The sequence below is a fragment of the Nestor notabilis genome, unplaced genomic scaffold, assembly GCF_000696875.1.
Source record: "Nestor notabilis isolate BGI_N333 unplaced genomic scaffold, ASM69687v1 scaffold659, whole genome shotgun sequence".
NCBI lineage: Eukaryota > Metazoa > Chordata > Aves > Psittaciformes > Psittacidae > Nestor > Nestor notabilis.
Window position 1 is genome coordinate 37,867 of NW_009942147.1, and position 19,938 is coordinate 57,804.

The window sequence follows — 19,938 nt, forward strand, 5'->3', positions numbered from 1 at the left end:
AAGTCAGCAAAACTCTCCAAGCTGGCTTCAAAATCGGTGACCTCAGCCAAAGCTGGGTGTAGCACCATCACTGATTCTTCTTCTTCAGCTTCCACATCCTCCTCCTCTTCTGCTGTTGCCTCTGCTTCTTCTACTGTTCCTCAGGGTGCCAGAGTGAAACAGGGAAAGGACCAGAATAAAGCTAGACGTTCCCGTTCTGCATCCAGCCCCAGTCCAAGAAGGAGTAGCAGAGACAAAGAACAGAGTAAAACAGGTGGCTCTTCAAAGTTTGATTGGGCTGCTCGATTCAGCCCAAAAGTCAGTCTCCCTAAAACAAAACTGTCTCTACCAGGCTCTTCCAAGTCAGAGACATCAAAACCTGGACCTTCAGGACTACAGGCTAAGCTAGCAAGTAAGTTGTTCTTCTGTAAAAGAAGTACATATGTTTTAAACGCAAGTCTTCTGAACAAATATTTCTGTTGGTTTTGGGCTTCTTGGGATCTTCCTAGAGAAACTCAAATTCTGTGCTCTGCTGAGTTTTTAAGTAAAGCTGTGACTGAAACTGTTCACAGCTGAAGAAAATGATCATAGTACAGTTAGTATTCTGTAAGTTTAAGTTGTGGCTCTGTCTCACAAATCAATTAAAAAAAAAAATGCAAAATAATATTGTGGTGGGCACCCACCCCACACACTGTAAAACTTTCTTGATTATATTCCTCCTGTTAGATTTTTCTTTTTCTTATTTTCTTAAGCTTTCTGTAATGAAGTGGGAATGACGAATGCTGGAAAATAAGCAGATAATGTGGTTTCTTGTTTGAAGTCCACTTTCCTAGCTTTTCCTTACTGCGAGAATCTCTTGTGATTTTACTTTAGGTTTAGAAGTTTATTATTCTTAGTGTACTTACTGTCTGGGATGTTAGTCACTTTATCTTTTAAATTGTTCTTACAAAATATGTCCTGGTGCTGAATTTGAATAGCAGTTACAGTTCTTGGACATTGTCACTAAGTAGTACAGGCTGCCTCCAAGCAGAGCACCTGCTTGTGTAGGTATGCTTGTGGCAATATTGCATTGAAAAAAGTTTCTTTGAAATGCATTATGCTGCTTTTGTGTACTGTGATTTATTTATAGCATGTATTCTCTAAAACTTGATTTAAGAAGCTGGATTCCTAAGTTTACTTATGGTTGTTCCTTTATCTAGACATGATTGCAAGTAGCCTGTCCCAACTGGGGCGTGTCTATAGCAAGTACTAATGCAGGAAATAAACAAGAGCAACTGGATGTCTTCCTGTATAATCAAAATAGGTTTTAATTGACCTAACAGGCTTGTTCTGGACTGGAGTATTGATTCTGGAATGACCTAACACCATTGATGAAGAATGGCATTGGTGAAGGGGAGAGAAGTTACTTTCTTTATAGCAAGGTTTTATCTACCGGCTCCATGGTTCAAGACTTGCTGGGTGATGAATCCCAGACGAAAGCCCACTGAATTGACATAGGATGGACTGAAAGGGAAGTGGGAAGGATCAGCAAGTTATTAGCTAGGTCTGTCCTTATTACAGGCAATTTTGTGGCTATGATGAAAAGCAACAAGCAGGAGAGAGAACTTACCTCCAACAAGTGAACAGCAAGAAGGTGAAGGCAGAGAGTAATTTGTGACAAGTTACAAAACTTTGGCAAGGAGTGAGAAGGGGAAGGGTGGGATAGCACAATGTAAGGGGGGTGTGTGTGCTGAGTAGCTTGAAAAACAGCATTTGGAATATGAGCCTAAATGTCTCTACAAAGAAAAGAACGTATGAGAAAGCCAGCTTGACTAGCTTTAGCTCTTTCAGGACCTGAAAGTCATCTTTTGCAAAAAGATAAACTTGAGTTGAACTAATACATTTGAGTATATGTCACGTAACCAAGTTAGTATGGATTTGTAGGAGTGCATGTGTATGTATGTATGTCACTGGTAGGGGGCACAAAGCATGATCTGAGGCATTTGGTAGAGGTTAAAGTTACTTTAGCTGGCATCTCAGTTTGGGGAGGAAAGTGCTAACAGGTGATGCTAAGGAGTCTGAAATGTCTAATGCCTCTTTATTTTACTGTAGATTACAGCAAAACTTATTCCAGTGGTTATTTATATTGAATATCATAGATTAAGTGATTGTACTGAGTATCACTATGAGTAAGAACTCAGAGTAGAAGTGTTAAACTGACATTTTAAAATAGTGTCAGCCTTTCAAATAATGCATTAGAGCTCTTTGACAACAGATTGAAGTGATCTTGGGATTAATAGTGACTATTGTTAGCTTAGCCCTGTTTTTAAAAAAAACCCCAAACTTGGCTGTTATGCAGTGTCACTAACTCAAATATACTGGGACAAGATTGAAAAACTGTAACAAAATACACATTTTGGTTAATACTGAGAATTGTCAAGAAAATATGTCCAGGGTAGGTTTTTAAGGAAGAATAAGTAAGGTAAAATTTATTTTCTGTAGCACGCTAGTACCCTTAGAGGATTAAGGAGCAGAAGTAGGTGATTTTTTGGCACAAGTATTAACACCCTAAGGCTTTCTGAAGTAGTAAGGGAAACAGTGGTCTAGATTAAATTGCTGAGGTGTACACCCCTCTGCCTGGAAACATGTCTTTAGAAGTCATAGTAATCCGGGGTAGAAAGTGAAAGCTAAAACTTAGTAGGCTTGTATAGTGGTACAATGTGAAACAGATGTTTAAACAAGTTTGAAATAGGGCTTATAAAATTAGTGGAAGATAAACAAACATGCAATCATAATTCTGTAAGGAGCTGCAAAAAGTTCAGGGAAAAAATATGGGGGGGGAGGGGGAGTGGTTCTAGGAAGAAGAGTGGGAGGAGAGGGAAGATAATTCTGATGAACATAGAATCATAGAATGGCTTGGGTTGGAAGGAACCTTTAAGATCATCTAGTTCCAACCCCCCTGCCATTGGTAGGGACACCGTCCACTAGACTCATGTACAGAAATACAATGCTGTTCACTTCTGGGTATTACAGTTCAGGAAGTATAAGAGTAATTATTAGTAGTTACGATCCTTGAAGGAAGAACTTGAAGAGCTGAGCTGGCTTGCTCTACTGATGAGAAGAATGAGGAGAGACATGGTTGCCTCAGCTTTTCAGATGTTGTAGGGGAATACCCTGAGGTTTCTTTTGCAGTCCTCACTGGATAATTAATAGGTGTTAAACGCAGCGAAGGTGACTCAGAGTCCTCAGCTACGCAGCAGTCTAACTGAGCAGTGGCATCACTGAAAAACAGCTATAGAATTTGTTAGAAGAATAAAAATAGACTAGACCAAAGTTTGTCACCTTTTTTTAAAAAAAAATTTTTTTTTTATTTGTAGCTGGGTATTTCTGGACAGGGAGGGCGAGGATGTGACTATTTTTACATCCCTTTCAAACCCTATATTTTGTAGAGGCTTTTAAAATGTTGTGAATCAGGTCAGTTCACTGATTATGTAACAGTATAAACCCAAGCTTGATAAGGGAAATCTCTGCTGTCCTTTGTCTAGTTTCTTGTGGCCCTTAAGTGGGAAGAAGTTGGCAGTGATGGCTGGGACAATGCTGAGAGGAATGTAACTTAGGGTAGCTGTCCCTGACTAAGAAGCCCCTACCGAACACTTTAAGATTTGGTGGGGCATGGTAGGTTATTGGGATATACTGAAAAGCCACATGAAGGCGAACACAGACCAGGAATGGTGTATAACTTCTGTCTTCAAGGGATTTGGCAGAGATGAGGGAGAAAAGAATCTGAAAATAGCTCTAAATTAGCCTATTTGGGACTGTGGGTGACGATGCTGTCTGTGTGATGGTTGTTTGAGCCTTAAAATTGTGGATTTGGGGTGGAGGAAATAGATGACTAGGTTGAAGATACTTGGTTTAATTGCAGTGATGGGCTGTGTGGGGCTACAATCAAGAGCTGGGGATGTCTGAGTTGGTACGGAGGGAAGGGAATGGTGGAGCATTAAAATAACAGGAGGCTGTCTTGCCTTCCCCTGCCACAGCTATTTTCACCATCTTTACTGCATGAGGAGGAGAGCGGCCCAATACAGGAGCCAGTCTAAGCTTCCAGTCCTAGCAAGTATCTCTCCACTGATTATCTTTCTGAACTGCAAATAAAGGGCTTTCCAGGTTGTGGACTGTGAAAGTTTGACTAACTTTGTTTTGGCTTGGGTAATACTTGAAATAAGTGAATGCAGTACAGCTGCATTCAGAACTTGGTTCTCTCACACAGCCAAAAAAATGCCTTTTAAAAAAATGCTGACCAGTAAACACACTTAAATGTGAGAATGTTCTAAAGATTTTTTCTTTTTGTTGTTGTTTAATTTCTGTTAGGTTGCACTGTTTCAGGTTTAGCCTGTTTGGGTCTATTTTCCTTCTGAGTCATTAACGTGAGTGTTTGGCATGCAAATATGATGTTAGGGCATAAGCAGAGGTAGAGAAGTAAAGACTTGGGAAAAGAGAAACATGCACAAATATCTGACAAGTAGAATATTCTTCTGAGCAGCAGGAGAAAATGAGCTCAACTTTTCTGAGTACTCAAGCTGTGATGTATTGTGCAGTTTGTCCACCAAGGTGTAACTGGGTAACTAAACTCTCTAAAACCCTCTTACTGAGGTAATTCTTTACCTTGAGGGTGGTGAGGCAGTGGCGCAAGTTGCCCAGAGAAGTTGTGGCTGCCCCATCTTGGCAGCATTCAAGGCCAGGTTGGATGGGGCTTGGAGCAACCTGGTCTAGTGGAAGGTGTCCCTGCCTGTGGCAGGGGAGTTGGAACTAGATGATCTTTAAGGTCCCTTCCAACCCAAACCATTCTATGATTCTATGAATTCAGTTTAAAGAGATGGCTCAGCTAATTTAATGACTCAAAGAAAAGGACAACCCATTTTATGGCTTCATTGCCCTACTGGTTCATGGAATCTGTGCTCATCTGACCTGTGTTAATAAGCAGGCTCAGCTCACCTAACTGGCAGAATACTTAGAGAACAGGAAAGTGTGTATCGGGTGTGCACTTTGTGCATCTTGGGATTGGTTTGGGGACAGTAAGTCATGAGCGAGTGTATCATACTGTTAAACAACAGTAAGCTCTGTTGTTTCGTGAAACCTTTGCCCTTAGCAGAAATCTGATTTTGATATGTCAGTCTTACTTCACTTGAGTGGTTGTGTGGTGTCTCATTGATACACTATTACTAAGCTGATATGGAGTTATTTAATATTTAGGTCTGACTACTTGAAAATGAGTACCCACAGATTTGAAGTGAAAGTGGTATGCTGACATAAACAATTAAAACATTTGTATATTTTTCCAGTGAACTTTAACAGGGTGATTAACTTATTATTCTAAATGTCAAGCAAAAGCACATTGCGCTTAGAATTTCACCATGCTGTTGCAGGTTTGGGGTAGCTTACTTTTTCCATGTATGTAATATGAACTCAGAGTGGTAACACATTATCTGTGCAGTGATACAGTGCTGTACCCAGTGCCAGTGAAAAGCATGTACTTTCTAGTGTAGAGTACCACCAGCTAAGAGGGGAGTTCTGTTGTATCTTCTTGTACTTGAGAGGCTTATGGCATGAGAGCCTGCTGCAACTGTTTCAGACTTGTTTTGTATATACTTTGTAACACACTCCTTCCGCCCCCACTGCAAGTGTCTTACTGTATGTAAATATGGTTGGGGTCATTGTGTATTTATATTGTAGAAACTTCTACTTAAATTTTTGGTTAGAAAGCATACATAGTAAAAATGCCACTGCTTTTTTCAATATTTGAAAAAAATTAAGCATTTTCTTCCCTATAGATAGACCATCTGAAAATTCAACTGGCTGGCCTGCTTGAGATTGTTGCATGGTGGCTGTTAAATACAGAACCATGTTTTCTTAAGGTTGCCAAATTTCTTAAGTTAGTAAGCCAGGTGTGTAGTAAATGCATGAATATCAGGTTAACCTTTATCTGCATGGAACTTAACTGCATGCAGCATTGTGTTACTAGGTCAAATACAGTATTGTGTTTGAAAGGACAGACTATTGGCCAGGTCAGTAATAGCTTTTCAGATCACTTTCCCTTTTCTGCTAAATATCCAGTCAGAAGCTGCATAGTTATCATTTCATCCCTTGGTATCACAGCTCAGCATTCCTGGAATGCTTTACGATTAAGGAAATAGACAGGAGCCAGTTTGATATGTACTGTTCTCAAAAAACATTGCTCATTTAAATATGCTTTATTTCTGCATTGTTGTCAGAAGAGGGAGCAGTGATCTTTCTCCTCAAAATTAATTACATCTGTTCTAGTAATAGTATGCCTAAACTGAATGTTATGGGGTTCTCATTTTATTTATTTATTGTAGATGTGGGGTGGGAGACACATGACTGAAATGTCAAGCTGGGCCTTGTAAGGATTTTAAATTTTTGATGCTTTGATTATCAACCTTCTAGTTTAGAAGATGTCATGGGATATTTAAGCCTGATAGTAAGCTTGCTCATCATCAGAAAATGCTGTACTGCATAGGTTTATTGTGTGTTTAAGATTTTGCCTGGTTCTGCAGTGGGATGTAATCAAAATAATGGCTTCATAACCTAGAGTGAATTAATGTCAGTCTTCAACAATGCAAATACTTCCAAATTAAAAAAACTTGAGAACTTCTTTTCCAAAGCTGTGAAGATATGCTGCTTGATTATTTACATCAAGGAAGACCTTATGACAGTGATAAGGGCTGAAGGGATGTAGCTGAAAGAAGAATGCAAATACTACATGACAGATTCAACACTGGCAGTGATTGACTCTTGAAGGGGAGCATGGTTTTGAATTAAGGCAGTTAGTGTTAAGCCATACTAATTTGAATAAAACTGACTAAAAAATTATGATTCAGCTAGTGGTAAGTTTATGTGCACAGATTTATTTTTTGGTGGAGGAAGACAGATGCAACCACAGCTGCCTTCTCCCACAATGTATTTTTTTTTCCTCTCTGTAGATAAAGGTAATGCATCTTTTTTTAGTTTTTAATTTTTATTCTAAGTGTTTTGACCACTGACATGTGGAAATAATACTTGTATCCCATAATGTGAAAACTGTTTATCATGAGAAAGACTTTGAAGCTCTTCTATAACTATAATGTGTAGGTTAGGAAAAGGTGTCTAGGTAACAAGTTTGAGTTCAGTATGTTTAATATTACTTAAGGAGTAAAAGGAAATTTCTGAACCTTTCTTTTACTAGTAGAGCAGCTTGGTGTAAGGCAACTAAAAGCAGATGGGCTTATCGTGCTTCTTATGTAGAAGCTGTTCTTCTGCATTGAAGTTTCCTGTACACAGAAGTTTCATTTCTTTGTAGAACTGCTGTGTATTTAAAGACTGATTTCCTCTCAATTCTTTTACATGTTATATAGGTCTCAGAAAATCTACAAAGAAGCGCAGTGAATCACCACCTGCTGAGCTCCCCAGTTTGCGGCGGAGCACACGGCAAAAGACCACGGGCTCCTGTGCTAGCACCAGGTAAAACTTTACATAGTGAAATGTGGTTACTGCAGTGGGTTGATATTTATGTCAATTTCAGGCATGGAAACTGGCCTGGTCCATCTCTAGCTTTGCTATTGTAGAAGCTGCTGTAGCTTTTCAGGCCTTCTGGCTTATTCTGTACACCAGTGTCATGGAGAGTGCATAGAATGTGTCACATCGCACCTTTAGTAAGTCCGTGAGTTGGCAGAGTGTTGGGAAGGAAACATCCAGAGACAGTACCACAGATTTAAGTAATTCTTTCTTAGGGAGGTGTTTTTAAAAAGATAGTAAACACAGAGTGCTAAACTACTGTCCATCATGAATAATAAAATTACTTCTGAAAAATAAAAAGATTTGATAGTACCACACAGGAGTCCCTTTCAATAGTGTACATAGTTAAGCTGACTCAGCTTGTCAGCAACTGTATCTGAACAACACTACAAATATCTAAGTACTTAATATGCTTTCTGATGCAGGGGAAAATTAGCTCTGAATTAATAATTATAAACAGCTGGTAGATTAAATGGGAGGGGAAAGTAAATGTGTCCTGCAGTGCAAAAAAATTTTTGTAGTTGCATGTATTGTGAAGCTAGAGTTACGAAGCCTTAACAAGCTGCTTTTTACTTAAGCCTAAACTACATATAGTAATTTCTGCATAACTTTTTTCTTTTCCATGTCATAAGAAAAGATTCTGAGGTCTGATTCTGTTGTCAAGTGTGCATTTGAACTTGACTGCCTCCTTTGTAGGCATATATATTTGTAGTGATGATAACAGTAGTGTTTAAAAGAAAACAAATTTAGAAAGGCTCGTTCCCTCAAACTTGTTCTGGCACTGAAAACCAGGTTTATCATCACAGTTCTCTTTGTGCTTTCAATAGTTCAGAACTTCCTTTAAAGCTAGTCACTCTGTCATCAGACCTAAATGTGTATGTGATTTGTAACTAATGATCATTTTAATCCTTGCTCATTTTTACAATTATATTCTACTAGACTGCCTTGTCTTGAAAGGTGTAATGTAAGGTCCTAGCTGTAATTCAAGTAAACAAATCAACACTATGGTTCAGGGCAGTGAGGGTAAAGAAGAGTTGGATAACTTTGGGAAGACTGATTCTTACATAAACCTATTAGTTTGTGTAACTTTGTAGTAGTGATCTACATAAATGTTATGTGGTTCTGAGTAGTCTCACATTAATAAATCTCTTATCTTAGTTCATAAGGTCTGATAACTTGTTTTTTGAATCTTTAGTCGGCGAGGCTCTGGCCTGGGCAAAAGAGGAGCAGCTGAAGCTCGCCGACAGGAGAAGATGGCTGATCCTGACAACAACCAGGATGGAGTTAACTCTTCAGCTGCACGTACAGATGAGGCTCCCCAGGGAGCTGCAGGTAAGAAGAAATTCCAACTGAAGCACTTCTAGTATAGATGCTGATAAAAACTTCTTCGCTGTTAAAAATAATTAAATGGATTAAATCGTGGGTAGAAATTATTTAAGCTGGTACAGCTCTCAAGTGATTCTTGAAGGTTTTTGAGTGAGACGGGCCTTTACTTTTGAATCTGATTTCTTGGATATCTGGTACGTATTTCAGTTATGGTTTTTTGGTAGTCTCCTAACTATAATTTTCAGCATCTACAGTTGGTTTTTCTTAAAAGTAACTTCAGCTGATGCTAAACAAATCACTGTAATGACGACTGAAGAGACACCAGACTGCTCAGAATACTGAAGGCATGCATTTACCTGTAAAAGGTCTTTTGTTTACACTCATAAATATTCTACAAGTTTTCTGTTGAAACTGCAAACATGTCTGTACTGGAGAAATTTGTAACCAAGTTAAATATTCTTACTTGCACAGTCTTATTACATGGTACTTAATTTTATCATCTGGTCCTAATCAGTAGTGAGTTCAAAGTCATTTTCCAGCAATTAGGCTGGACTGTAGAACATCTCAAATGTGTGCTGCATAAAGCTAGCTACATCAGTACAAAACCTCAGAATTAATGTAAACTAAGTGCAGCACTACACTCAAGTAAGAAAAGTGTATATTTACTAAGGATACAGGTAAATGTCTTTGAAAGACAATTTACTGATCTAGGTGTACTTCTTTTTTCTTTTTTCTTTTTTTCTTTTTTCCATTCTCTTGTGTTGATATAACCTCTCTCTTCAGCCTTTGGGAAGTATTAGACCCGTAGACTGGTCTGTTTAAAGTGACAATTGTACAGAAGTATGATGGCAATATTAAATGCAGAGCACTTCTGATGGCGGATGTTTTCCTTGATGGTGGAATTTATTTGGATTTTGTAGCTTTAAAGGCACTTTAACTTGCATTAATCTCTACTTTTATTTCTTTAGCTTCTAGTTCTGTTGCTGGGGCTGTAGGTATGACAACCTCTGGAGAAAGTGAGTCAGATGATTCTGAGATGGGAAGACTACAAGGTATAAAAGTTACTAATTCACTATTATTTTTTTGTTTTTTGTTTTGCTTGCAGCCTATAAATAGCCATACCTACCCAAAAATCTGTATTGTATGTAGCGGGGAAATTTCTGTATTATATGTAATCAGAGGGCTGTATCTTGTTTTTTCATCTGTGAATGTGTTGCTTTGCTTATGGCAGTTCTGAAGTATGGACTTCAAGCCTTAATTTGCTGAAGATGCAAGAATTTGGAAATGATGTCTAGAGAGGTAGCATAGTGTCCTTTGCTTACATGGTGTACAATATACTATTGTTGATGACTTTTCAGGAGGAAGTAGGGGGAGAGAACTGAACTCAGTTCTATTAAGTGTGTGAGTTCAAACATGAAAATAAGTCTTTGCAGGAAGGTTTTCAGTTATCAAGCCAGGTTAGGTCTACTGTTACCCTGCCTGTTTCTGGATAACATGTTTTGTGCTTGTCATTGATACCCATGTTGCTGTAAGCTTTGACCAGACAAAATCTAAACGTTCTTAAAATGCCTGCTTTTGTGCTTGGGCTAAAGGATTGAGGTCTCTCAAAGTCTGAGAGTACAGACAGGTATAAACTCTGCAACTGTTTTAAATGATTTTACCACTACCTTGCAAGGAGTTCTGAAATAAGGATTTGCCTTGCACATGACAGATTTCAGTTAATCTGGATGCTTAAGTGGAAATGAGTGCTGTGTCACTACCAGTTCACTTGCTTATAGTCCTCTGTAAGCATAGGTATGCATTAGGAATATTGAGCTAAATTGTTTTTTACTATTAATTATTAGTGTATTGATCAGCAGTAGTTACAGTTGCTACATTAAAAATCAGAATCACTCATTCTAGTCTAGCTTAAGCAACACTACTGAAAAGTGTTTAAGAACAAAACCAGAAAAACCCTAATACCTAGCAGAATTTTTCCCTCTCCTGCTTATCAGCAAGTAAAGCTTTTTTCAGTGTCCTTTTTTTTTTTTCCTTTTTCTTTTTCCAGACTTACAGTGCCATTCAGATCCTGAAAATGTGACTATATGCTTAACCTATTCTGTGTCGTTTGAGTTCAGATTTGAAATTAGTCTGGTGTATTTGCTAGTCTAGATCTAGACTTAAAATGACCTAGTAGACCAGATTTGTTCTGAGAGATGTATGACTGGAAACTCAGTGGGTGACTTCTTAAAGGGCCTTCATGCTCTGATGCATACAAAAGAGTCATTTGTTCCCTAAAGGTCATCTATTTGATGTTTTTAAGAAATCGAGGTAGCTGCAGTCATCTAATTCTAACTCTTCTTTCTTAAAGTATCAAAATTCTAGTAATCTTAAATTATAACATCATGGAATTTAAACTTTTAAAAATATATGTAGAAGCTTTGACGATGGCTGTTATCCTCTGTTTGCTTTTAGCTCTATTAGAGGCTAGGGGTCTTCCTCCTCACCTGTTTGGCCCTCTTGGTCCTCGGATGTCGCAGCTCTTCCACAGGACAATTGGAAGTGGAGCTAGTAAGCAAAGTTTGTCTAATTTGACTTAATTCTTTCCACTTCCAGACTAGTAGAATTCAGCCACTAGTAAATGCTAATATTTGTATTAGCTTCATAGTTTAACATATTGTACATGTTGGAAATGTGTATGTCATGATAGTGCTAGACCTCTGGTCAACAATATTAATTTGCTTGTCTTTCTCTAAGGAAGAGAAATCTGCTTTAGCTACATTTCTTTCCTTTTTTTTTTTTTTTTTTTCCCCCCCCCCTTTTTTGGGGGGGCATCTTGTTCCCTTCTAGGTGGGGAAGGGAGGGTTCTTGTTTTTTCACCCCTTTCTTATCTTTTTCTTTTGCATGATGGGCTGCTTAACAAAAGACCTGTCCAATACCCTTGGGTTTTTTGCTAGCTTTAAACAAATGCTTAATTTAGCTTTGAAACTACTAGCAGATGTCAGTTCTAAGGTATATTGTTTATAGTTTCAAAAGTGTCTTTAAGCTTCAGACAAATAACTGCCTTAAGACAGCGAGTCAGTGAGAAAACATGGGTCCTTATTCTTGTTCCACCATGTCTGCATTATGCAGGTGAATAAGATGTGTACATTCTAGTTCAAGTCTGTTTGGCTTCCCAGGAGAGCCGAAAGCGGACTGTTATACTGCCTGCCAAGAGGAGGATGGGGTCTCATGGGTACTCCATGTGCTTTAATGTCCAGGGGGTGTGTTGAAAAGTCCTTTGCTTTATAAAGGTGGAGTGGTGTGAGTTATGGTACCTGCTTATAGGTTGGCAAGATGGCTATGGTGTGCAGTGTGGTGGACTCCCTGTGCTGATCAGTCTGTACTGGAAAGACAGCCAAGAGTGAGATTTTTGCCTCCCTTTTCTATCCCCCCCTTCTTATGACAGGGAAAGGAAGTGAAACTACAAATACAGAGGAAAGCAAACTATCTCTGGTCTTCCACTCTGGCAGAAGTATAACGTAACAATTCTCTTGAACACTTATATTTTCTAACATCTTCTTTCCTACTCTTTTTCTGGATATCTAGGTTCTAAAGCTCAGCAGCTTTTACAAGGTCTTCAAGCCACTGATGAAAGTCAGCAGCTCCAGGCAGTGATTGAGATGTGCCAGCTGTTGGTAATGGGAAATGAAGAAACATTAGGAGGATTTCCAGTCAAGAGTGTTGTACCAGCTTTGGTAAAAATTAAATATATTTCTATTGAAGGATTATATTATTTTACTCAATACCTTCCTTAAATATTCTTTATTATCTATACTTAATTAGATGTATGTGTGTGTATGTATGTGTATCTTATCTGATTTTTGAGACCATGTTTTGCTAAATTTTGATACTCCTATTAATTCTTTCAATTAATTGGCTCAAGAATAGGTAGTAGCTCTTTTGAAAATTCAGAGTCCTGAGTCAAAAGTTACAGTGCTGATCTGTGCCCTTTTTACGTTGATATGTAGATACTTCTTACAAAACTAACAATTCTTTTGATTTTTTTTTTTTTTTTTTTTTTAAAAACCAGATAACACTGCTGCAGATGGAGCACAACTTTGACATTGTAAGTCATTTGTGATGTTTAAGAAATTTTTTTGAAATACAGAAGAGTATCATCTCTATTTAAAACCAAATATCTGTATGCTTAATAGATGAACCATGCATGTCGGGCCTTAACATATATGATGGAAGCACTTCCCAGGTCATCTGCTGTAGTGGTAGATGCAATTCCTGTCTTCTTGGAAAAGGTAAAATGAAATCAAAAGAGTGATAAACTTATCTGAGGGGATTTTATCTTTTGTTTTAACTTCAGCATATAGCATTAAGCTAATGTCTCTCTTCATAGCTTACAAGATAATGCATAATGCATGAACAGCTTTTAAAAACAGTGCTTTTCAGTAAGGGTGTTAACAAAGAGTAAACCTATCTGATTCACTGAGAACTTTGTCTGATTGGTGTTGCAAAGATACTATGTAATTATAAAAACTGATAACTCTTGGAGTAGCTATATAGCTGATAAAGCCTTACACTGGCTAGCTTGATTACGGCCAGGAGTGCAGCTGCATTAGCATATGTGTCTTAGTACAGGCTAATTGTCCATGTGTTAATGAAGATTATTATTCTTACACACTGATTAGAAATTGATCTACAAGCTTTCTTGTTTTCTTGTAGTTGCAAGTTATTCAGTGCATTGATGTGGCAGAGCAGGCGCTTACAGCTTTGGAGATGTTATCACGGAGGCATAGTAAAGCCATTCTGCAGGCAGTAAGTAAAAAAAGAAAGCACATTTACCTCTACCAGTTCTACATCTTGTTGATTGTCTGTGAAGATGAAATAGGAAAACAAGTTTCTGTGATTTTTAGCAGTACTGAGAGTAATAATGTTTGTTCATTTTATTATAGGGTGGGTTGGCAGACTGTTTGCTGTATCTGGAGTTCTTCAGTATAAATGCGCAGAGGAATGCACTAGCTATTGCTGCCAACTGCTGCCAGAGTATAACACCTGATGAGTTTCACTTTGTGGCAGACTCTTTGCCGCTGCTTACACAAAGGTTAACCCATCAGGTAAGAAGCTATTATAAAATGAAAAGGTGTGATTTTTGACCTGAAAGTAGTATAAAGTTGCCTTCAGGTATCTAGTTCTTTGTTGTATATCATTTGGCTTTGCAATGTGGTAATTGCCTTGAAGTTTCTATACTGTCAAGTTGTGATATTCTAACATTCATATGGACCTGTTGTTTTTTGTAAATGTAATGTAAGGATTCATGACATCCCTATTAATTTTGAAAAATGAGAAATTAATTTAGGGCATGAGTAATAACAGGTTTGTAGTCCTTGTTGCCCATCTGTAAGAGGAAATCCAGTAGCATTACTGTTCTGGTTGTGGTGGGCTTTTTTGTGTGTGTCGTCCCCAACCCCCGCCCCGGTTTTTTATTTTTATTTTTTTTTCCTTTTAACAAGTGGGTTACAAGGCTCCCTCCCTTTTCAAACTCAGAAAAGCTTCAATTTCAATGCTGTCACACACCCTTCCCCTTCATCCAGATGACTTTTTGGGAGGGCTTATGGCTTTTTAAAAAGGAAGTTCCTACTCTTGCACAGTAGTTTGAAGTGATGAATCCTAAATCATGGGACTTCTAAGATCTACCTGTCCTACAATGCTGCTACCTTCATAAATGAGCACTCACAATGACTGTTGCACCAAAAGAGATTTGGATATACTACTTGGTTAGCAGATCCATGTTAAAAATGTAAAAAAGGCGAGAGTGTATTGTTCCTTAACAAATGCAACTAAATGGAAGATTCCAGGTAATGTTTCTGTGTATTCTTGTGCTATTCTTAATTTTGCCAACATCTTCTTGCTGAGAGACTACTTGAATCTTTGAGGCAGCTTCACAGAAGTGAAATGTTGGCTTTAGATGGTGCTTTGGAAACAGGAAGCACCATTCTCAGCAGTAGTAGTGACAAGTACTCACTCCTGCTCTCTGAAGAGAAGCTACAGCCCACAAAAGTAAGATGTCAAGAAATTTTGAAGTGGAATTTTTCTGGCAGAAAAAAAAATCTTGAGTTGGCTCTTAACAGGATAATTGAGGTTGGAAAGGACCTCTCAGTTATCTGCTTAAGCATGGTCAACTAGAGCAGGGTACCCAGGAGCATGTCCAGCTGACTTAACCTCTCCAGGCAACCTCTTCCAGTGTTCAGCCACCCTTTCAGTAAAAGTGTTTTATTATGTTCAGAGGGACTTTTTTGATTGCTTCAGTGAACTTTTAACTAGAGCTATTTTTAGAAGAATGTTTGCTATCTTGGTGTCTTTGGTTTTGCTGTCTTGGCTGCGCTGCATGTTTATAAAAATCAGGCTTCATGGAGTCCGTAGAACAGTAGTCTTCACTCCTGCTTATTATCTATATTTCCTGTTGCTTTGGCTTTGTAGTTTTCTTCCCATTTGTTTCCTCCTTGTAGAATCCTAAAAGGATGTTATAAATCCATTTATTCATCTCTAAAGGTCCCTAAAGGTATTTGTGTTGCAAGTGTGAGGTGTTTCTCAGGGAATATGCAGGAGCCACGGCCATATCAGGAGGTCAATTTAGATTGTATCAATGAATTTGAAATTCAGAGCCATAATATTCTGTAAAATGTGATTCAGCTGGCCTTTTTGGAGAAATTTTATGAATGCCTCAAAATTGCAGGATAATCCGGTGGAAATTCAAATATTTTATTTCAAACAAATATTTAACTTTTCTTTTTTTGTGTGCGTGTGTTTATAATAGGACAAAAAGTCTGTTGAAAGCACTTGTCTCTGTTTCGCACGGCTAGTGGACAACTTCCAGCATGAGGAGGTAAGGGTGTGGGGTTTTGTTTCCTTCTTCCCTCCTTCAGTTTCTCCTAAAGGCTTACCTTTCAAATACTAATGTTTTGAATTTTGCTGTTCCCTCCTGAAGAACTTGCTCCAGCAGGTTGCTTCCAAGGACTTGTTAACAAATATCCAGCAACTCTTGGTAGTGACGCCTCCTATCCTGAGCTCAGGAATGTTCATCATGGTGGTGCGCATGTTTTCCTTAATGTGCTCCAACTGCCCTACACTTGCAGTCCAACTTATGAAGCAGAGTGAGTTCTTACTCTTTCATATACTTGGGGACCTATTTAAGTTAACGTCTACAGTCAATATGGAACTCTGTACACTTGATTAGACAAATATTGTATTCTTTGTGTTCTTCTCTCTTACTCTGCCTCCCTGGGATACAAAATTCAGTCAAGCTTGTTGAAATTCATTTTTTTTCTGAGGGGTTTTTCTCCCCTTTCCTGTCTCTAGCTGTTGTCAGTGAGGTGTTTGCCTACCTTCAAGTCTTAGCTGCACAATTTACTCTCATTCCAATGCAAGTTGAATAATTCTTTTTGTAGTCTTTACCAGGTGGGCGAAACGTGATTTTAAGGACTTCTCCTAAGAGAAAACATTAAGAAAAATAGCTGCTCTGTAGCTGTCTTAGTTCGCATTCATTTTCTTTTAATCTCATAAATTTTGACTTGTCACTTCAACTGCCATGTATGTTTTTGTTTTATTCAGTGCCCTGTATATTGAGTGATATTTCCTCCTTCGATGTCCCTTAAAGGAAAACAAACAACCAAACAATACCCAGAAAAAAACAAAACAAAAAAAACCCCTAACCAAACAAAAAACCTCAAACCCCAAAGCAACCAACAAAACAAAACCCCAAAACCTCACAAACCCCAGACCTGAGAACAAACACACTTTTTAACATTCAAACAGATAGCTTTTGTCTTACTGTCTACTGTTTGTTTGCTTTGGGCAGTGACTATCTCTTCACTGTGACTTCACAGTGTCCAGCACAAAACGGAGCCCATATTCTGATAGGGGCAATCTCATGAATAATAATTTCTATAGATATTGCAGAAACGCTTCACTTCCTCCTTTGTGGAGCCTCAAATGGGAGTTGTCAAGAACAAATTGACCTTGTTCCACGAAGTCCTCAAGAACTTTATGAGCTTACTTCTCTTATCTGGTAAGTTATGCAAGCCCTGAGGTTTGGGTCTAGTTGGTATGTTAAAATCTGTAACTCTTCTGAAATGAAGGTAAACAGGTTTCAGCTTAGGTGGACTTATTATATACTTCTAGTAAAATAGTGTTTTAATGTTCTTTGCAGTGAACTGATGCCTTGCCTGCCAAAAGAGGGCATCTTTGCTGTTGATACTATGCTGAAGAAAGGAAATGCGCAAAATACAGACGGTGCAATATGGCAGTGGCGAGATGACAGGGGCCTCTGGCATCCCTATAACAGGATTGATAGTCGAATAATAGAGGTAGTAATTCCACACATTTGTGCGGTAATGTTTTCTTAATATGCCTGCGGTTGTACTCGTCTCAATAGGGAATTGAGTGCTCTCTTTATGGCTCTGAAAATACCAGCCTTGTTCTTTCTGAGTAAGAAGCACAAGTTTCCTCAAACCTCCTGTTGTAATGTGGCAGTATTTTGGCATTCAGTAATAGCTGAATAGCTTGATTGCTGTTCTTGCTGTATTTTTGTCAAATGTTGTTTCCCCTACTGTGTTGCCCCTCTCTTCACTTTTCATATAGGTTCCTATTTGTCGTGTTGTTTTTTTTTTTTTTTTTTTTTTTTTTTTTTTTTTTTTTTTTTTTTAATTTTTTTTTTTTTTTTTTTAACTTCAAACTCTTCCTTGTTTTTAGGCAGCTCATCAGGTTGGTGAGGATGAGATAAGCCTGTCTACACTTGGGCGTGTCTACACTATTGATTTTAACTCTATGCAGCAAATAAATGAGGATACTGGAACAGCACGTGCCATTCAGCGAAAACCAAACCCTTTAGCCAATACCAACACTAGTAAGTACAGCTTAGGAAACAGCTGGTGTCTCTAGCTATGGCTAAGTTGTGCTGAGTTATGCAACAGTCTTCTACTTTGCATATACTTCTTATGGTTTCTGTGGAACATCAAACTGTTCTTATTTACATGGATGAAGACAGCTTTACAACAAAATAACTGTTGAAATGTATTCTTTTTAACATGTAAACTCCCTTCCTGGGAACTGAAAATGCATTGAATTGTGTGGGGAACTGGAGGTAGTCCTGGCTTTGGGATTTTCTGAAACAGTTTTGTCCATACAGCTTTTTTATTTCACAAAGACTGTGTGCGGACTTCTTAGTATTGTACAGAAATATACAAGAAAATTGAAGAAAAAAAATTTAACTCCTTGAAAGAGGGAAGATTTGTACCTACGTTCTTGCCATCAGTTTGACTTCTGGTTCTTTATATCTTTTCAATTCAAGAGCTAAACTAATTCAGCTTTAACAAAAGACAGTAACCATCAGAGATGTAAAGAACTGCACAGTGATTTGTTGCACAATTTCTTACAGGTGGACATTCAGAATTGAAGAAGGATGATGCCCGAGCACAGCTAATGAAAGAAGACCCAGAACTGGCAAAATCCTTTATCAAAACACTGTTTGGTGTTCTTTATGAAGTATATAGTTCTTCAGCTGGACCTGCTGTTAGACACAAGTGCCTTAGAGCAATTCTTAGGATAATTTATTTTGCTGATGCTGAACTTCTGAAGGATGTGCTGAAAAACCATGCTGTTTCAAGGTTGGTTCATTAACCCTTGCAAATGAAATTAATTTTGATTTTTACAATTCAAACTTGTTTACTCTTTTTGAATGCTTTGGTGTTTTTTTTTTTTTTTTTTTTTTGTTTGTTTTTTTTAAATCATGCTTTTAAATTCTTCCTTATTTTCCAAAAGCTGAGGCCGCCAGCTCTTCAGGAATATTTTGCATCTTAGACTTTTCAGTAGGTGCTGACTCTGGGTGTTTGTCCTGGGTTCAGCTGTAGCAGTCAAAACCATGACAGCATTCTTACTAGAAACTTATATTGCCTATATGGCTGTATGTATGAGCAATGTCTAACTTTGACTGTTTTCCTGATTTCTAAAACTTGCCTATAAAATTTTCTGGCAAGATGACTTTTGAGGTAATAGACTGTGAACAGTAACAGACTCTCATGGCATTCAGCTGGTAAGTTCTGTTCATGAAACCTCTTCTACATGTTATACCATAAAATTAGGGATCTAGATAAAAGGATGCAATTAGAAAATAAACTGACTAGCTTCTCAAAAGCAGTACTGAGTTCTGTAACATCATGTTCTTTACAGGAAGAAAACTGTCCTTTATGTCACATATCAAAACTTGGTACAAGTGATTTAGGCAGGAAGGGGACTTTCAAAGTCCTTGTATTTATAGCTTTTACAAAAGCACAATGAAATCTGTTTGCATTCAGTTTCCATTACTATGTGTGCAAGAGTAACTGACTTGATTAAAAAATAAGAAGGCAAAAAATGCAAAAAATGAAAAGACCAACCTAATTCTAATAAATTATCTGTTTTAGTCATATTGCCTCCATGCTGTCAAGTCAAGACCTTAAGATAGTAGTTGGAGCCCTGCAGATGGCAGAGATTTTAATGCAAAAGTTACCTGACATTTTTAGTGTTTACTTCAGAAGAGAAGGTAAATCTATCTGTCTTTTTCCCCTCTTCCCACCTTATTTACTATTTCAAAAGCATTTGTGTGTAGAATCCATATCCTTAACCCACTGCTCTATCCTCCCTTCCCCCCTCACCCCCAAGCTCTAAAAAGTTAATATTGTTCTTCAATAATAAAGGCCATGCAAGCTATCCTCATATGACTAGGGAGGAGCTGACCAAGACTCCGGAGGAGGCAAGCTTGGTTTTTTTCTGAATCTGAAGCAAGTTTGTACAGGCTTACTAAATGCTAGTGAACTAGGTGAAGTTGGCTTGCTGAAATTACATGGGTAGTTGTACTGGACAAAACTGATGAATCTCTTGCAGAAAGTATTTGTCCTAATCCACTGGGTATTTTGGGGTTTCTTTAGCTACTGTCTGTGCTGCTGTTGTGTATGTGGGTTTTTGGGGTGGTGGTTTTTTTTTTTTTTTGTTCGGTTTTTTTTTTGTGGGTGTGGCTTTTTGCTTGTTTTTTGGTTGTTTTTTTTTTTTTTTTTGTTTTTTGGTTTTTTTTTTTTAGTG

General features: G+C 38.0%; 1 protein-coding gene across 1 annotated transcript in view; it reads left to right on the forward strand.

The window, feature by feature from the left end:
* The window catches only part of TRIP12 (thyroid hormone receptor interactor 12), a gene marked incomplete at its 3' end in the record, with an annotated part of 68,351 nt that overhangs the window by 36,116 nt on the left and 12,297 nt on the right, over nucleotides 1-19,938 (forward strand). The window contains exons 4-20 of the mRNA XM_010021242.1: nucleotides 1-391; nucleotides 7,368-7,473; nucleotides 8,723-8,859; nucleotides 9,822-9,905; nucleotides 11,308-11,403; nucleotides 12,421-12,569; nucleotides 12,905-12,940; nucleotides 13,029-13,124; nucleotides 13,549-13,641; nucleotides 13,779-13,940; nucleotides 15,641-15,709; nucleotides 15,812-15,977; nucleotides 16,774-16,891; nucleotides 17,033-17,189; nucleotides 17,575-17,728; nucleotides 18,260-18,488; nucleotides 19,284-19,402. The exon at nucleotides 1-391 is cut by the window's left edge and continues 430 nt beyond it. Of these exons, the coding sequence (XP_010019544.1) occupies nucleotides 1-391; nucleotides 7,368-7,473; nucleotides 8,723-8,859; nucleotides 9,822-9,905; nucleotides 11,308-11,403; nucleotides 12,421-12,569; nucleotides 12,905-12,940; nucleotides 13,029-13,124; nucleotides 13,549-13,641; nucleotides 13,779-13,940; nucleotides 15,641-15,709; nucleotides 15,812-15,977; nucleotides 16,774-16,891; nucleotides 17,033-17,189; nucleotides 17,575-17,728; nucleotides 18,260-18,488; nucleotides 19,284-19,402 (2,362 nt within the window). The remainder of the gene's footprint in view (nucleotides 392-7,367; nucleotides 7,474-8,722; nucleotides 8,860-9,821; nucleotides 9,906-11,307; nucleotides 11,404-12,420; nucleotides 12,570-12,904; nucleotides 12,941-13,028; nucleotides 13,125-13,548; nucleotides 13,642-13,778; nucleotides 13,941-15,640; nucleotides 15,710-15,811; nucleotides 15,978-16,773; nucleotides 16,892-17,032; nucleotides 17,190-17,574; nucleotides 17,729-18,259; nucleotides 18,489-19,283; nucleotides 19,403-19,938) is intronic.